This window comes from Thermobia domestica, chromosome 1 (genome assembly GCF_964235325.1).
Source record: "Thermobia domestica chromosome 1, izTheDome1.hap1.1, whole genome shotgun sequence".
NCBI classification, from domain to species: domain Eukaryota; kingdom Metazoa; phylum Arthropoda; class Insecta; order Zygentoma; family Lepismatidae; genus Thermobia; species Thermobia domestica.
Window position 1 is genome coordinate 344752261 of NC_137454.1, and position 16894 is coordinate 344769154.

A 16894-nucleotide genomic window follows, 5' to 3' on the forward strand; every position below is an offset into this window, starting at 1 on the left:
TCGGGCCCGTTTGACGCCGGGCCCTTTTGACTCTTGTCTTTTTTCTCGCAGGACCCTTTTCTCCCGGGACCCTTTGACGCAGGTCGGTTTGACTCGGACACTTTTGTTGCGGAGACTTTTGACCCGTACCTTTTGGCTAAGACCTTCTTGTAGGGAGCCCGTTTTGACATGAGTCCATTTGACATAAGGCCCTTTTGAGTTGGAGTCCTTTTGACTCGGGATCTTTCGACGCAGGGCCCTTTTAACTAGAGTCCTTTTGACCCGGGCCCTTTAGATGGGGCCGTTTAAACGGGGGCCCTTTCACCCGCGCCCTGTAGACTCGAGCCCTTTGGTTGTCGAGATCTTTTGACCCCGGGCCGTTTAGACTCAGGCACTTTTGTCGTGGAGTCCTTTTATCCGGTCCCTTTTGACCAGGGCTCTTTTCACGCAGAGCCATTTTTACTCGGGCCCGTTTGACGCAGGGTCGTTTTGACTCGGGTCTTTTTGTCGCGGGACCTTTTGACCCGAGCCTTTTTGACTCGGGCCTTTTTGTAGCGTACCCCTTTTGGTTAGGTTAATTTGACGTAGGGCCTTTTTGACTCTACCCCTCTTAACACGGGGCCCTTTTGAATCTTGTCATTTTGTCGCGGAGAAAGTTGGACCAAGGCCTTTTTCACGCTGGGCTGTTTTGAAACGGGACCTTTTGAGGCGGGGTCCATTTGACCCGGGCTCTTTTAACGCAGTGTCCTTTAAACTCGAGACTTTTTGAACCGGATCATTTTGACCAGGGCTTGTTTTGACTCGTACCTTTTGTCGCGGAGACATTTTGACCCAAGCCTTTTTGACGCGGAGTCCTTCTCACTCGGACCCTTTTGAGCGGGCCCTCTTGACCAAGCCTCTTTTGACCCAGGGCCACTTTGTCGCGGGCCCTTTTGACCCGGCTCCTTTTGACGCGGGGCAGTTTGGACTAGGGCCCTTTCGGCACAGGGTCTTTTGCGTGAAGATCTCATGACCCGGGGCCGTATTTAGTCGGGGTCTTTTGTCGCGGGTGGCCATTTACCCGGGTTCTTTTGACCGGATACCTTTTGACCTGGGCTCTTTTCACGCGGGGCCGTTTTTGCTTGGGAAGTTTGACGCAGGACCCTTTTGACTCGGGTCTTTTTTGTCGCAGGAACCTTTTGAGCCGGATCCATTTGACGCGGGGCCGTTTTGACTCGTTCACTTTTGTTGTGGAGATCTTTCGACCAGGTCCCTTTTGACTCGGGCTTTTGTAGCGGGTCTCGTTTTGACACGGGTCCATTTGACGCAGGGCGCTTTTGACGTGAGCCCGTTTTGCCTTGAGCCCTTTCCTCGCCCTTTTGTCTGGCCCTTTTGACATAGAACCATATATATAACGCAGCAGCTGAAATTCCTGGGGCAGGCGGCGGGTATGAGTAAATTGATTATTAATCGATCCCTGGCGCAGTAAAATTAGTTACGCTACTGGTCATATCTCTTTCTTTCTCTTCTCTCTACATCGTGTCTGGAGATGAATGTTCTGACTAATAGGCTACAGCGGCGATTTTAAAAAGTAAGAAGATATATGCTACCAATTATAAATGTTACCAATTATGAATTTAAACAATATATATAGGGCAATAAATCGAAAAACTCTATATGGGCCTTTTGTCCCCCCCCCTCCCGTTGGAAAAAATTCTGCTGGTGTTATTGATTATCATGTTGCTTAGTTACTGTATTATATTGTGCTATACACGCAATAAATACTTCTGTGTTTTATTTAATAATAAGAACCTTATTTATGTTTATTACGGCCCTTGCTTGACAACAGCGAAACATATTCACGCTCAGTGTAATTAGATTCCATTCTCAAATAAGGTCAGTGAAGCGAATGAAATAATTCACGCACAAATTTAGGACTTAGAAAAGTGTCCTGCGAACATGTCGTAGGAAATTTCTGAAGAGTAAAAAGCGCTAGTAGCAATTGTTAGCAGTTATTAATTTAACATATAAGAGAATAAATTGAAAAACTGAGAATACGAATCTTTTTAGAGATGGCAGTGTACTGACGGTTCAAATCTGTGCCTTTACTCCCTATACCTACGTTATTTTCCTAGTCAAAATAAAAACTCTTCAAAATTAACCATAATTTCTTATGCAACCATCCCTTCCTTGCTGTACTGCGGCGTCACATACCCGTCACGGCGATGTAAAGGCACTTTTGGCGACGAGGATACATGATGTGCTATTACCAAATAATAATGAAGCTACTGCAGAGTCAAGTGCACTAGATGTTGGTATAATGAGAAGACATTTTATTATTAATTTTATTATTATTATTATTATTATTATTATTATTATTATTATTATTATTATTATTATTATTATGCCAGTAGTAATTTTAAGTATGTTGTTGAAGATTTATAGTGATAAATAAATAAATAAATAAATGTCTTCCATTTTTCGGATAAGTGTCTCTGACACGTTATTATTGTATTTTTGCTTTAAAAAATTGTGTGTGCTCTACTTAACTAGATTTTTAAAAAAAGGATAACATTTATTTAAATTAAAATCGTTATTTTATTATTAATTACAAATAGAAAAAATGATATATTACTCTTAATTAAAATCATTATTTTAATTCCAATCAAAAATAGCTAACTCACACATTACTTTTAATTAAAATCTTATTTGCCTCAATATAGTTACACTTTGGCTTTTAGAAAACTGGCAAAATCAGCACGTAACTTGACTTTTAAATAGAGTTTTGGAAATATAATTTTGTGTTGATTACAACTTATTGTGTATAGAATAATATTTAATAATTTTGTTTCTTACGATATAAAGAAATAATTGTGTTTTTATAACTTATGCCTTGCATGTTCAATTTTAAGATTTTGGTATTATTTTATTCTATGCTTACGTTGATTTATTTTAATTTAATGTTGAGAATACATGAATAATAATTTATTTTTAGTATTTTTTATTGTAGTGTGTTAGTTTTTAAAATTGTGCTTGTACATTTTTGTGTCTGTTTATTGAATACGGAAAACCTATGGAGATGTAACGAATCAGTTTTGCCTGTTCATTTATTTACTTTTTACACTATTTATGAAAGCAAGCAGTTGGCCAAAGTTACAAACTATCTCATCTGGCTTGTAGGAAAATAAATGAAAAATAAGTAAATTACATTTGTCCGATAGCAAAGGCTATGTACTTTTTATAAAAACAATTATTTTGATTCTATAGTTCTTCAAATATTTCGATCAAATAGTATATTTTAACTCAAGCGATAATTAACGAAAAATTAGCTTCTGAAGAAAAACTAAACGTGATTGACAATATTAACCTACTTTTTATGCATTATTTCACCACGTGTTATCGTACCGAAAATAATCCAGTATAAATATAATCAAGAAGTTTACATTATATTCAATTTTACTGTTTAGAGATTCTCTGCTTCGTAATGCATTGTGTAACTTTCCAATGATGGTACAGGATTTATTTGTCCTTTCTACAGACTTGAAAGTGCTAATATTTTAATGAATGAATAATATAGAATATCAAATTGATTCATGTAAATACCTAGCTATCGTATCATCATGTTTTAAAACTAACACTCCAGATTATTTCCTACATAAGTTAAAGGTAGTTTAGGTGACTCTTCGTGTAGATGGCATAAACATTTCTTTAATTTACATCTTGTGTTATGTCTCATCACCGACTTGAAATCGCTACAAGTAAAAATCTTGAACTTATCTTGCCTTGGGAAGGGGAGGGGGGTAATTTTGGTGCATATGTATTAACCTTAACATACTTTAATAGCCAGATTTGTAGTAATTGGATCTGGAGACCTTGAGGTCCATGACATGACATTTCTAGACATGAGAATTTCTTTTACACACATGTATCCATGAGTGCTGATATTTTTGGTATGTTGGATCACTCCTGCAATGTCAAAAAATTTCTCTGTACTTTAGCAGTCGATTTACATGTGTCAGACTTCAGAACGCACAAGTCTTTTCTTATGCAGTCACCATTTTTACACTATCTTTTACGCAGGTATTAATGTAAGTAATGCACTCTAGTGAAATGCAACGTAACGTACCTATGTTAACAAAATTTTATACTGATTCCTTTCTTTTGTGGACATCTATATTATCTTTACAAAAGCAGAATCACTCGATTAATTAAAAATATATAAATTAATACTGAAAACTGTCAAGGTATTCTCAGTTCTCGAAAACACAATCAAATATCTGATTTTTTTTTTTTTACGATGAAGCATCTAGAGACTGGGAGTACCGAATTCAGTTCGATTAAGATAAATATACGTACGTATGAAGTTTATATTTTCATAGAATCTTTTTCCATACCTTCGGTGTTCAGCTACTAATTTCTTATTACAACTTTAAACAAACATTATGTAGACATAAAATGAATTGGAGTACGTCCACAAACTTAAAGTGTTTCGAACGTAAAAGATCACGTTCCGTCGATAACGCAAGAAAGATTCTGGAGACTTAAAAATAAATTATTGTAATTTAAGGTCCCACGCTTACAATTTAAGGTAAAGAACCGAATGATTAATGAAAATGAATGATTGTGAAATTAATTGTGTTCTCCAACTGATAACTAAACCTGGATCCAAAGATGCATTATATAGTGGGAAGGGCTATTCCGGCAATGAGTTTGTAAAATTCACCTGATTTGTTCTAGACGAATGTAATCAAATGAGTAATCTTCAATTACCACGCAGTAACAAGTTTTAAATGTCGGTTAATTATTATCGCGTGATGTTTGAAACTCCCTAAATCACAGACTATAAGCACATAAACCAAATTTTATTATACGAAAGCTTTCTTGTTCAAATAACAAATAAGCAAAATTACAAATTAATTATCACTTTTATTGTAGTTATTGAATATTTTACACTCATTTTTTAAAGAAAAAGTTACAAATGATATGTTGTCAAGCACGTCAATGAAATGTGATGATATATATAGTAAGGCCTATTAATTAAATTTTAGATTTGTAATTATTTCTGGTAATGCCTTGTAATATACGGAAAATATTTTCAATAAAATAGTAAAATAATGTTGATTTTACATATTAAATAGAACATATATATGAGCATTACACACAAAAATCGTTAATGACATAACAACCCAGTGTAGCTCAATACCAAAGCTTCTCTTCAGTATTCTCAACGGTTGATACATGAAAAACTTAAAGAAATATTTAAACTTAAATAGAATTCTGAAAGATAATACGAATTAATATTGTCATATTAAGGTGGAAATACTTAGGGTTTAGAGACGTTATTTTAATTATATTCTACGATTAATATAGATATAATTGAGAAATTGAAATTGCAACACTTATGAATCGGCATTTTTAGGTAACCTCAATAACAGCAAAACATTTCAGTTACATGATTGAGGTCTTATAAATTCGATTGATACTTTATTTAAGCAATTTTTGTCTAGTACAATCTGAAGAATAATTTTCAAAATTTCATTTGCAAATTACATGATAAGATAAATTCATTTAACTGGCTGAAATTGTGCGATTCATTCATTATTTTTATGAGAAAATCCGAGAATAATAACTTATTTATTTTCATTTTTTTCGTTACCGAAAAAATGTCCATTTAGAGAACAAACTACTCAGAATAAAATAGTCATCGTGGCACTTCATACATATATAGAATGCAAGGGATTTGAACTATGAAATATTTGTATGTTAATACAAGTTTTGGTATGGGAATGGCATAAGCTTGTCAAAGATTTACAGTGTAACAAAATAACTTTCACTATGAAAATTTTTTATTTTGTGATGAACTGTACATGAAATAAATTTAACTATGTTTTAACCTTGTTAAGCTTAGTACATATTACGTGCTCAGCGCATAAAGGAATCAGGTCCACGTTTTATTTATTTCATATATGTATTATATATAAACTTTAAGATTTCTATCTCAAGCACTTTTCAGAATTTAAAAAAGATTCATATACAAATATTGCAAATAACTCTTATGACGTAAAAGACTGCTAAAATTTCCATGTACTTAGGCATACTATACAATTTTTTTATTTCTTTTCTTCCCTTTGCTAACTGGACTAGATTTCCTTGTGCTCTGAACTTCACATATATACTTTTTTTTAATGTAGATTTAATGATTAATATTATGATTCGTAATGGTAGTAGTTTGTGACATTAGTGGTGTAATTATACGTAATATTTTTTAATACTTATAAAGTTTGCATTCTAGAGCTTACTAGTAGAACTTAACATTGATTAACACGGTATAAAACATTACTCTGGTGATACATGGTATTGGATAATGTAAGAAAGCATTAAATATAATACATCTTGATGAATCATATGAGTGTAAATAGAACATTGCAAGAAATGCATTATAACTTTAGCAATACATGTTACAGCATAAAAACACATTAAATATAATACATCTAGATGAATCATTTATACACCAGATCTTAGTTTGAAATCATACGTTTGCAATCTTACATTCCAATCGTTAACAGAAAAATAATAAGAAGGAATTCGATGGTTTCTTTTAATTGAACACTATCCTTAGTTAATTACATTGATATTAAGATCAATATTATGAACATATAACTTTTATGCAATTCAAATTATCAAACAAACAAATCTACTGACATATTAATTTGGATTTTATCCATTGGACCTGTCTTTAACAAAACTACTAATATGTTACCTCAGAATGGAAATCATTACCATAACGCAAATCAATTTTAAAATTACAAAGATTTACAATCATGGTAAAAAATAAAAATTCTTTTGACTTGAAATTTGTATCTTTTTGTTCTGACTTAGTGATAAATTTAAACCCCAAAATTATCATCTTCTAGTAGTAGAATTCGAAATTATTAATTATTTTTGTTAATCAATTTATATTATATGTAGCGTTGATTTTAACACGTAGTACACGATGTAAAACCTAAGAATAAATGCACTTAAAGACTAGAGTTTTTACATAAGAATTTATGTAAAAAGTAAATCAAAATTTGTATACATGTTTCGAGGTAACACTTCGAAAACTCAACACAAAAATTTTACTGAGTATTTAAGAGTACAGTTTTATATTTATCTATTAGTGTACCAATAGAATATATTCTAAGTTGTTTGAAAGCATGCAGTTGACATAATTACTAAAATAAACTTCCCTTTTAAAAGATTAATATAATTGTTCAAAGAGGGAAAATATACAAATAAATTTACATTATTCATTTTGTTAGTTGATATAAAATACAGATAATTAATTTAGTAATGAAATAAGAAATAACTGTGATATTAACCTTATCTGTATTTTCAGGTGTCTATGCTTTGTAAATGTTAGAAATTAAAATTTGTTCCAGGAATATGATACTCAAAATTATGAAAAAATATTTTTCGTTCATTAGTCAAACAGAAAATAAGATATTATCATATTAGAATTGATTTAATTAGCGTAACACATAAAACTTAACATGCCTCGTTGCAACTCACACTAAATAATCTTTCTAAATAAGGAGCTTTTAATTTCAATATATTTTAACATTATCAGATTAGCTTCTATGACAAAGTTTGAACATATTCCTATAACGAGTAGTTTTGATTGTTTAAAAAGTTAATGAATTTCTGATTCAAATGAAGTTCAAATGATCATAGAGTAGCCTTAACTTTCTTTCTTTCTTATTAACTTTCAAAATTCCTCGGAAGTTTTAGTTTACCCTGGTACTCTGGTTAAATTTTAAAATCATACACACGAACAATCTGAGACATAAACGTGAGAAAGTTCGTCCAAAAATATAGAATTAAACACACTCACAAGTAAGAGTAAGGAGAATAAACCTCATTTCCTAGCAAGAGAAAGCGATGGTATGGTGGTTACTTGAAACTATTATTACAATGTATTCAAAATTATAGTAAAGGAAGTATTTTGTTTTCTTAGATAAAATCACTAATTCAAGATTCGCTATGAAGGAGGCCTATACATGCTTCATTATGTAAATGTGTAAACAATGATAAATTATGGATTCACTGTGCTTCATGAAAGTTCATTGTTTGGCTTTATACATTTAGTTTTGATTTTTAATTTATAACTGTTGTTTTAATAATTTATTATAATAAATAAAAAATAAATAAATGAAAATGTCTTTCAGTCTATTATTTAAGATATTCATCTATTTTGACCACTCGTTAAATATTGTGGGTCACTTTGTTCATGACTGTAAGAATTGTCGGATCTTCCATAAACAACACTATTGTAATTTTGGCCTCCATAGTACGGGTACTGGTTATGCTGTATTTTTGGTCCAAACAATTTCTTGAGTCCATTAAGAACAGCGAGAATTAAGGAGATATTCCTTACAGGCGAGGATAACATCTTCATTGCTGCAACGGCTACTCCAACAAGAGCCATTTTCACTACACCTCCCAATAGCGTCATGATAGGGCTCTGACCTCTGGCACCTACAAATGAGAAAAGAGATTATATATTGCCGTCTATTTTCAGTTAGAAATAATGTACGAATGAATTTTAGCACTAACAGTCTAAGTAAAGATATGTATTAAACATTTGCGTAAACTAAAATGAATTGAATATGTTATCATTACTTATCATTACGTTAATTTAGTACTTAATATATTGAACTGTTAAGTTTCAATAAACATCTGTGACATCAAAGACCTATCATTTGAACTGAATTATTGTACTTAACGTTGAGAAAGTAAATTTTAATCAACTTTTAAATGTTCTTAATTTATACCGTATATTTACTTTCACTGCTGTAATTCCAGTTATTTTCTCACTAAATTTAAAAGTGACTCAGTGACTGAAGCAAGAAAATGTTTAACGATTTCACACTGCGCCATTTTGTTGTGTCATCAAGAAATGGCAGACGCGTACGAGTGTTAATTGGAAAAGTGTATGCATTGTGTTGTTCTATTTGTAGTATTCAATATGCCGAAATTTATTCCGAACAAAGAGCATTCGCGGACAGCACTATTTGATTGTTTTCATTTGAAGAAAACTGCTGCCGAATCATACCGATTACTTCAAGAAGCTTATGGTGAGCATGCTCCGTCGCAAGATACATGTGAACGCTGGCTTCGGCGTTTCAACAGTTGGTGATTTCGATGTTGTAGACAAGTAATGTGGAAAACCGCCAAAAAATACGAAGATATAGAATTGCAAGCAGTGTTGGACGACGTGTTTATTAGTTGCTTTTGTGCTTTATTCATTCTGAAGACTGAAAGAAAAGTAACCAAAAAACCATCAGCTTTCTCTGTTAGTAGCGGTAGTACCGATTTTTTTTGTGTAAACGTGCAAGTGCCGAACGATCAAGTTATTTGAGAGAAAATAGTATGATAAGTTTTTTTTGCGTAAAAAGATCTACCGTCTAAACTGCTACAAGATTAATATTCAGAAGAACATATTAAAATGGATGCATATCTTGTGGCCAGGAATTTTCTACCTGTCTAATGTTGAAGAATGAAACATTTTATTCTTATCCTATGAATGACGATGTAAGTTGACGTGTTCATGATGACTTGACATTGTCGGGATAATCAACAAAGTCACCTGATTTTACTGTTTTTAATCAAAAATCACTTTACCGCTGCTCGAAGAGAAAGGTTGAGTGACACAATATTCAAATATGACCAAAATCGTAATAAGATGATAGAATGAACAAGATTTACATAAAAAAAAATAAAACGCTTTCTATTCCATCTCAGAAATAGAAGCGTATGTCATCTTTTTTCTTCATGACACCACAGTGTCTAATGCCTCGATATGTCAGTTTTCATCGTTTCCCCAATTGAAAGATGATTTCAAAAATTTTATATTCCAACAAAATGGGATTCCACGCAATGTCACGCTCATGTGCATCTCCATGTACGTGAGAAACTCGGAGCCAATAAAATTGGACTATCTACTGAAGATAACTTGACACTGTTCAAGTAGTCACAATAGTCATTATTTTGATTTTTCATTGCAGATAGGTTAAAGACATGAACTCATTCTCGACAACAGTGCATAAGCTCAAGAATTGCACTAGCGCTGCTTTGATTACCATAAACAGAAACGTGTTACATGTTCGTCAGTTGAACTATACTATCGCGTAAGGAAACAAGTGTCGTGTGGCGCAAGGAAAATATACCGCATTTAGAATGTTATGTGTGAGTAAAAGTTTCCATTCCTTATTATGCATTTTAATTTCGTATTATGTAATAATACTCCCATTAGTTCAATCATCATGTAAAATTAGTTCTAGCACTGCTATATATGTATTATACTTAAGGAGTTAGTAGGACAATCTTTAGTACTCAGAATTGATTGAGTGATACGTTGATATTGAACGTCAATCTTCAACACTGATATTCTATGAGACGGAACTTATCATCAGCTAAATTAGGGTTAGAACCTCTACTAGCGTTTACATCCGAGATTTTATGTCTACAAGAGATCAAATCTTTGATTTTTAATTTGTAGAAAACATATGTGCAAGCAACACCACGTTTAAATATCATTACAATTACGAGTATAGTGAATAATAAGTTACGACCTTGGGTATACTGTGTGACATAACTTACCAGCTACGATTTCTAAGAAGTATGTTCTATTGATAAGTAACAATAATAGTTGAGCAAACTTTGTGTAATGGACTAATAGCTTGTTAAATACTTCTTTGTCCAAAAGTTACAGCATAAATAATAATTTCAACACCACAATCTTATATACATTTACAAATTTGTTCTTTCTCAATGTCTTTCCTTCTTATTCCTTCTTATTTCTTACACTATACAATGTTAGGATGACTTTATATGGTAGGGATATTATCTATCCAAATAAATGTTTGTGTAATAATGCGGTAGTTAGTCTGCTTTATGTGTGTGATATATCGAGTCATTATTAATATATATATATATATATATATATATATATATATATATATATATATATATATATATGTTTTAGTTTTTCATATACCTCGTTCTAATGCAACGGAAATGAACTTACATTACTTCCTGCTCTACGTACGTATAGTGGTCCCACTACCTATGCTAAGTAAATGTCCTAAATCCTGTCTCCTGAGAGAATATTCTAACAAGACGAGACTGGAAGGTTTTATCGCGATCCTTCCTAATACATGCGCATACTCTTGGCGGTAGTGTCTGTATGAAATGACTTTATGGAAACAGGGTAATCTGTTTGAGATGTCAAAGAAATAAAACATTCATAAATACTGCTTTTTATGATTGAATATGATCAAGGGAGCTTGTATAGGGAGATTGAATTTCTAGGTTTCTGCCATTTTATGTCGGCGTATGCTATGGTACAGCGACATTTGTGTTTAAAATGTTACTGTCTAGAAGATATCTTGCTGTAAGTATAGTAGAACAATTTCTTTCAACACGTCCAAGTAATTGGAAACACATAATCTTCCTGAAACAAAAAAAGTGGCATATACTTTATAAGGGCTAACAACAGGGAGTACAATGGTTACACTTTTTACAACATGATTGTACGAGCGGGGGTAGCAGATAATTGGTGGTTAAATTGGTAGATGTCTGGGTATAAAGATATATTTCACTTCAGAGGCTGTAAAACACACACAATGTAATGATTTGGAGAACGGAAAATCCATATATTGGCCATAAATAATCAAACCTGGCAAAACCAGACACTTTTGTTACTGATATACCAAATTACAAGTATAGTCAAAACCAAAGAGATCTCCAAGATCAGTGACGAAAAATGTCAGAAACATTTGATCAAAAACACATCACAAATTCTCAAGACTATGTGACGCAACCTTTTGCCAGATATGAACTTTGGCGAACGCCCTATTGTGGACATGTGGAGGATTAGATTATTCTACACAACTCTTGTGACCTTTGTATATACGTATATCAGGTCATAAAATCGTAGGTAACTCGGTTTATGCTTTGCATATATTTTATTTTGTTATATTCCGAACGAATTCACTTTATATCGAACATCGCCTATTTTTTCACTGCCAGTACTCGTTTACATATTTTAAGAAAAACTTCTCTTTATCTAAGAAAATCATATTATTATTTATTCTCAGTGAGGTGATCTTGTGACAAATATCCGGATCTTGAGACGAATATTCGGGAATGGTGAATGGCAAAAATTTCTTAACAAGGAAATACATAATTTATACAATTTAACAAAATTGTTAGGATCATAAAATTTAGGACGTTCAGGTGAGCAGGCCATGAATGAAAGAAAGCAGGAACGCGTTCAAAGTTATAACTAAAATTCCAACCGGAAAACGACCATTAGGAAGACCTGGGCGAAGGCGGAATGACAATATTATGATAAATCTCGCAGAAATAGGAATACAAAGTAGAAACTGGATCCAGTTGGCTAAGGGTAGTAGTCAATGGAGAGCGTTTGTGAAAGCGGTATTGAATCTCCAGGTTCTATAGGCCATGGACTTAGTTAGTGAAGTAACATATATCCAGCTAAGCTTGAAACTTCAATATATTTTATAATACCTAAAATATATGCTCACCAACTCCATTGACTTGTGTGTATAAAAACTTATACAACAAACGGAAAATATTCGACTCCTGGAGGAAGTGATTCGGATTTTTACATAAACTGTAAATCCTTCCCTCATACAGCTCAATGTTAGAACAAAGAAAAACGAGGAAACAAATTTTTAAGTTTAAATAATGAAGAAAAATCGTAACCCAAAATAGAGAAATATTTTTCTCGTACTGCTCCTTAAGGTAGTTTTAGAAATAAACGTTGCATTTCCGGACCTTAAGTTGCATCTTAAATTAGGAATACTGTACATGCACTGTGCATTCCGTGAGGTTAAGTATCAAAACAACTTATCCAGTATTGGAGACAAATGAGCATTGTCTAGTTTAGTTATCACACATCGCATCAGAGTAAACATGTAGGCCATATTATTGCCTATTATTGGTATTTCGCTAATTGACTTAAGCTCGTTAGTTGAACTTCAGTCTTCGTATTTTCCTTTCTACTTGCATTTTCATGCATTCTAAACATTCTATATTGTGTAAAAAGAATTTCTGCATTGATGCACACGGTTGCGTATACGGAATTTCTTTAGTACATTCAAAATGAGGTTCGCCTTAGATGATATACAATATGATCACATTGAAAAATATTTCAATTCTGTTCTGTCACCTAACAGTCATAATCCGCTTTCGTGACCAAGTCGCTAACACGTGCACTTTCCTTGTGTGTGGTTTTGGATTCGATACTTAGTGACATAGTATGTCTTGCGTCCCATTTAACGCAATAGATTCTGTCTTATACTAGTACATATTGAAAAAGGTCATTACACGGAAATAAACCAAAGTGTTTTGTCCCATTCAGTTTTAAGGTATAGAGTAGTCCAAAACTGGGAGATATCCAAATAGAATTGAAAGAATTTGGAGACAATAAAATCATATCTCATACAAGTCCTTTTAGATTAGAAGCAACATGGGCAGCAACCAATTGTACGCGATGTTTAACATAGCGTTTCGGGGTTATGGAGTATCTTTTGCCTTCTCGCTTTTTCTCCACCTAATGTTATAACAAATGAAATGATAGCATTATCCATAATGTCAAAAATGTTATTCTAATAAAATTAAGAATATTTACTATCCATGATGGAAATATAAATATGAACTAAATTAATTGTGTTAATTTATTATATTAGAACTCTATTAGAAACTATTATAATAGAGGAGTTCTGGAAAGCTCGTCCTCTATTTTATCCTACTATCACTATCGTATATAATAGTTTGTATTGTGTCGCTGTGTTAGCCAGAGTCTTAAATTTTGTTATTCATTATTTAATGAATTTTCTTGTATATTTTGCCCAAAGGATCATTCCCAGTCTTCCTGTTATATCGTTATAGTGCTTTTCAAATGGTAAATTACATGGCTTTGAGAGGACTGTCTGCTTTCTCCAATCGAAGTTACACGGTGTTGTCAATTTGTAGCTTCACTCCGTGAGAACTTCCCTGCTTCAACACAGATGAATGACACAAATTAAATAAATTCTTAAGCCTCTGCTTTTACAGATTTAGTCATTATCTTTGTTTTATTTTCTTCCTCTTCCTTTCTTACCTTAAAAAAACGTTGAATCGATGATTGCAGAAAGGACCTCAGTCATATTTGTTTGAAATTTTGTTCATGAACGTTCCCATTTCTTTAGGGGTATACACAACTTTGTGTATAGGAAGCACAAGTGTAGAAGGTGTTACAACGAGGTAAAATAAACACTGAACTATAGGTAGAGCACAAGAAAGGTCTGTAGTCCTGGATTCAAACAGTTACTTTTTAGTATATCAAAGGTATACAAAATTAACTTAAACACTTTCTGCAAATACCGATTCAATTATAAACCCTTAAAAATAATTCTTGGAACCACTTAAAGAAACTGACAATCATTTTTCAAATACATTTTTTATAGCTCACAGAAGCAGAATAAGAACTCTATTTACTAAGAAAGAATACGAAGCCTTATTCCCATCGAATTATATAAGCTCTTCGCGTCTCGATGCAATCAAGTTTGTTTTGAATATAGTAACTTATGGTACTATTGAGATGCCTGCATATTTATTCAGCAATTATGAGCTCAAATGTTGAGTAGAAGAGAAGATAGAGAGAGGGGAATGGATGATGAAATAGTCAGACGTGAAACGCGAAGAAAAAATCAGATTGCCTATATCGGATACACAAAAATTTGTTTTAAAATTGTTCTTCGAAAGAATAAGAATCTTCTACTTTCTTTATTTACACTACTTGTATTATATTATACATATGAAAATGTTTGTTTAAAAATACGCAGTAACATATGCAACTCCAAGCAAAGAGAGCCCAAGTAGTGTTAGTAAGTTATTTTGTTTACTACAATGTGATAGGCTACAGGTTCGATTCTTTATAAGAGGGAAATATTGAACACAAGCTTGAATCAAAATCTATCACCAGTTTTGCGAGACAACATACTATAAAGATTTTCCCAATTGTTTTATATGGAAACATTTAAAAGCATTCATCATAACAACCCGTTGACATAGAAACATGTGGTTTGTACGTTTGTGTTCATAATTCAGACTTGCTAAAGACAATAATTAATCTAATAATACAATACTTCTAGATAGCGCGTATGATATTGAGAACATTCACAGTGGTGCGAAAAGTCAGTATATACTATTAACTAACTAACTAACTCTATGGCCTATGGAACCCGGAGGTTCAGTGCCGCGTTCACAAAAGCTCTCCACTGACTTCTATCCTTAGCTAATTGGATCCAGTTTCTACTTTGTATTCCTATCTCTGCGAGATCCATCTTAATATTATCCTCCCATCTGCGCCTAGGTCTTCCTAATGGTCGTTTTCCTATGGGTCTACCAGTCAAGACTTTGAAAGCGTTTCTACTTTCTTCCATTCTAGCTACATGACCTGCCCACCTAAGCCTCCTAGACTTGACGACCCTAACAATGTTTGGTAAACCGTATAAATTATGTAGTTCCTCGTTATGAAGCTTCCGCCATTCCCCATTCTCGTTCCTCTTGGGTCCGAATATTCTTCTCAGGATCCTGTTCTCAAATACTTTCAGTCTATGTTCTTCCCTCAGAGTAAGCGACCATGTTTCGCAACCATACAGAACAACAGGCATGATTATCGTTTTATATATTTTAAGCTTCAAATTCCTCGACAGAATTCGCGACGACAAGAGATTTTGGACCGAATAGTAACACGAATTCCCTGCTTTTAGTCGACATTTAATTTCTTCGTGAATATGATTTTCGTCTGTTAATATTGATCCTAAATATTTGAAAGTATCCACTTTATCAAAAGTATTATTTAATATTTTAACGCATCCACAATTTGCCGTATTACGGTCCCGACGCACTTCCATGTATTTAGTTTTCTCTGCATTTACTTGTAAATCCATGTCCCTGCAAGCGTTTAATAATATCTCTGCATTTATTTCTACTGTTCTCCTATCATCCCCTATTAAATTTACATCATCAGCATATGCCATAACCTGGTGAATGCCGTTCAACTCTAGGCCCTGGTTGCTATCTTTGATTTTCCTTATGGCGTATTCCAGCACAAAGTTAAATAATAATGGCGACAACGCATCTCCTTGTTTCAGGCCATTTTCGACGTGGAAGCTCATGGACAAAAATTTTCCTACCCGGACTTTACTTTGGGATTCACTTAAACATATCTTAATTAATCTAATTAGCTTTCTCGGTATTCCAAGCTCTGTAAGAACGTTGTATAATGTTTCTCTCCTAACCGAGTCGTAAGCCTTTCTAAAATCAATAAATAGTTGATGTACCGGGGTATTGTATTCCCACTTCTTTTCGAGTATTTGGCGAATGGTAAATATTTGGTCGATAGTTGATCGATTTCGTCTAAATCCGCACTGATAATCTCCAATAATTTCATCTGCGTATGGGGTCAATCTTGCTAACAGAATATTTGAAAGGATTTTATAGGATGTTGACAGAAGAGAAATGCCTCGATAATTATTACAGTCAGTTTTGTCGCCTTTCTTGTGAATTGGAACAATGATTGACTCTTTCCACTCTTGTGGCAATTCTTCCTTGTTCCAGATAAGGAGAATGAGTTTGTGTATCTTGTTCCACAATTTTTCGCCTCCAGCTAAAATTAACTCAGCCGGAATTTCATCTACACCCGGAGATTTGTGTTTCTTTAATTTCTTTATGGCGGCTTCCACTTCTATTCGATTGGGTTCTGGAATATACGGTTCTGCGGTGTGTATCTCCTTTTCTCCACGCACATTAGTTTTTGGCTGCGTGTTCAGCAAATCGTCAAAGAAATCTTTCCATCTATTTAAGAGGCTATCCGTATCAG

At 33.3% G+C, this 16894-nt stretch overlaps 1 protein-coding gene across 1 annotated transcript in view; it reads right to left on the reverse strand.

Annotated features, from left to right (window-relative positions):
* Window positions 1-4898: 4898 nt before the first annotated feature.
* The window catches only part of LOC145668070 (uncharacterized), a 34521-nt gene continuing 22525 nt past the window's right edge, over window positions 4899-16894 (reverse strand). Inside the window, exon 2 of the mRNA XM_081735581.1 lies at window positions 4899-8475. Within this exon, the coding sequence (XP_081591707.1) occupies window positions 8183-8475 (293 nt within the window). The 3' untranslated portion in view covers window positions 4899-8182. The remainder of the gene's footprint in view (window positions 8476-16894) is intronic.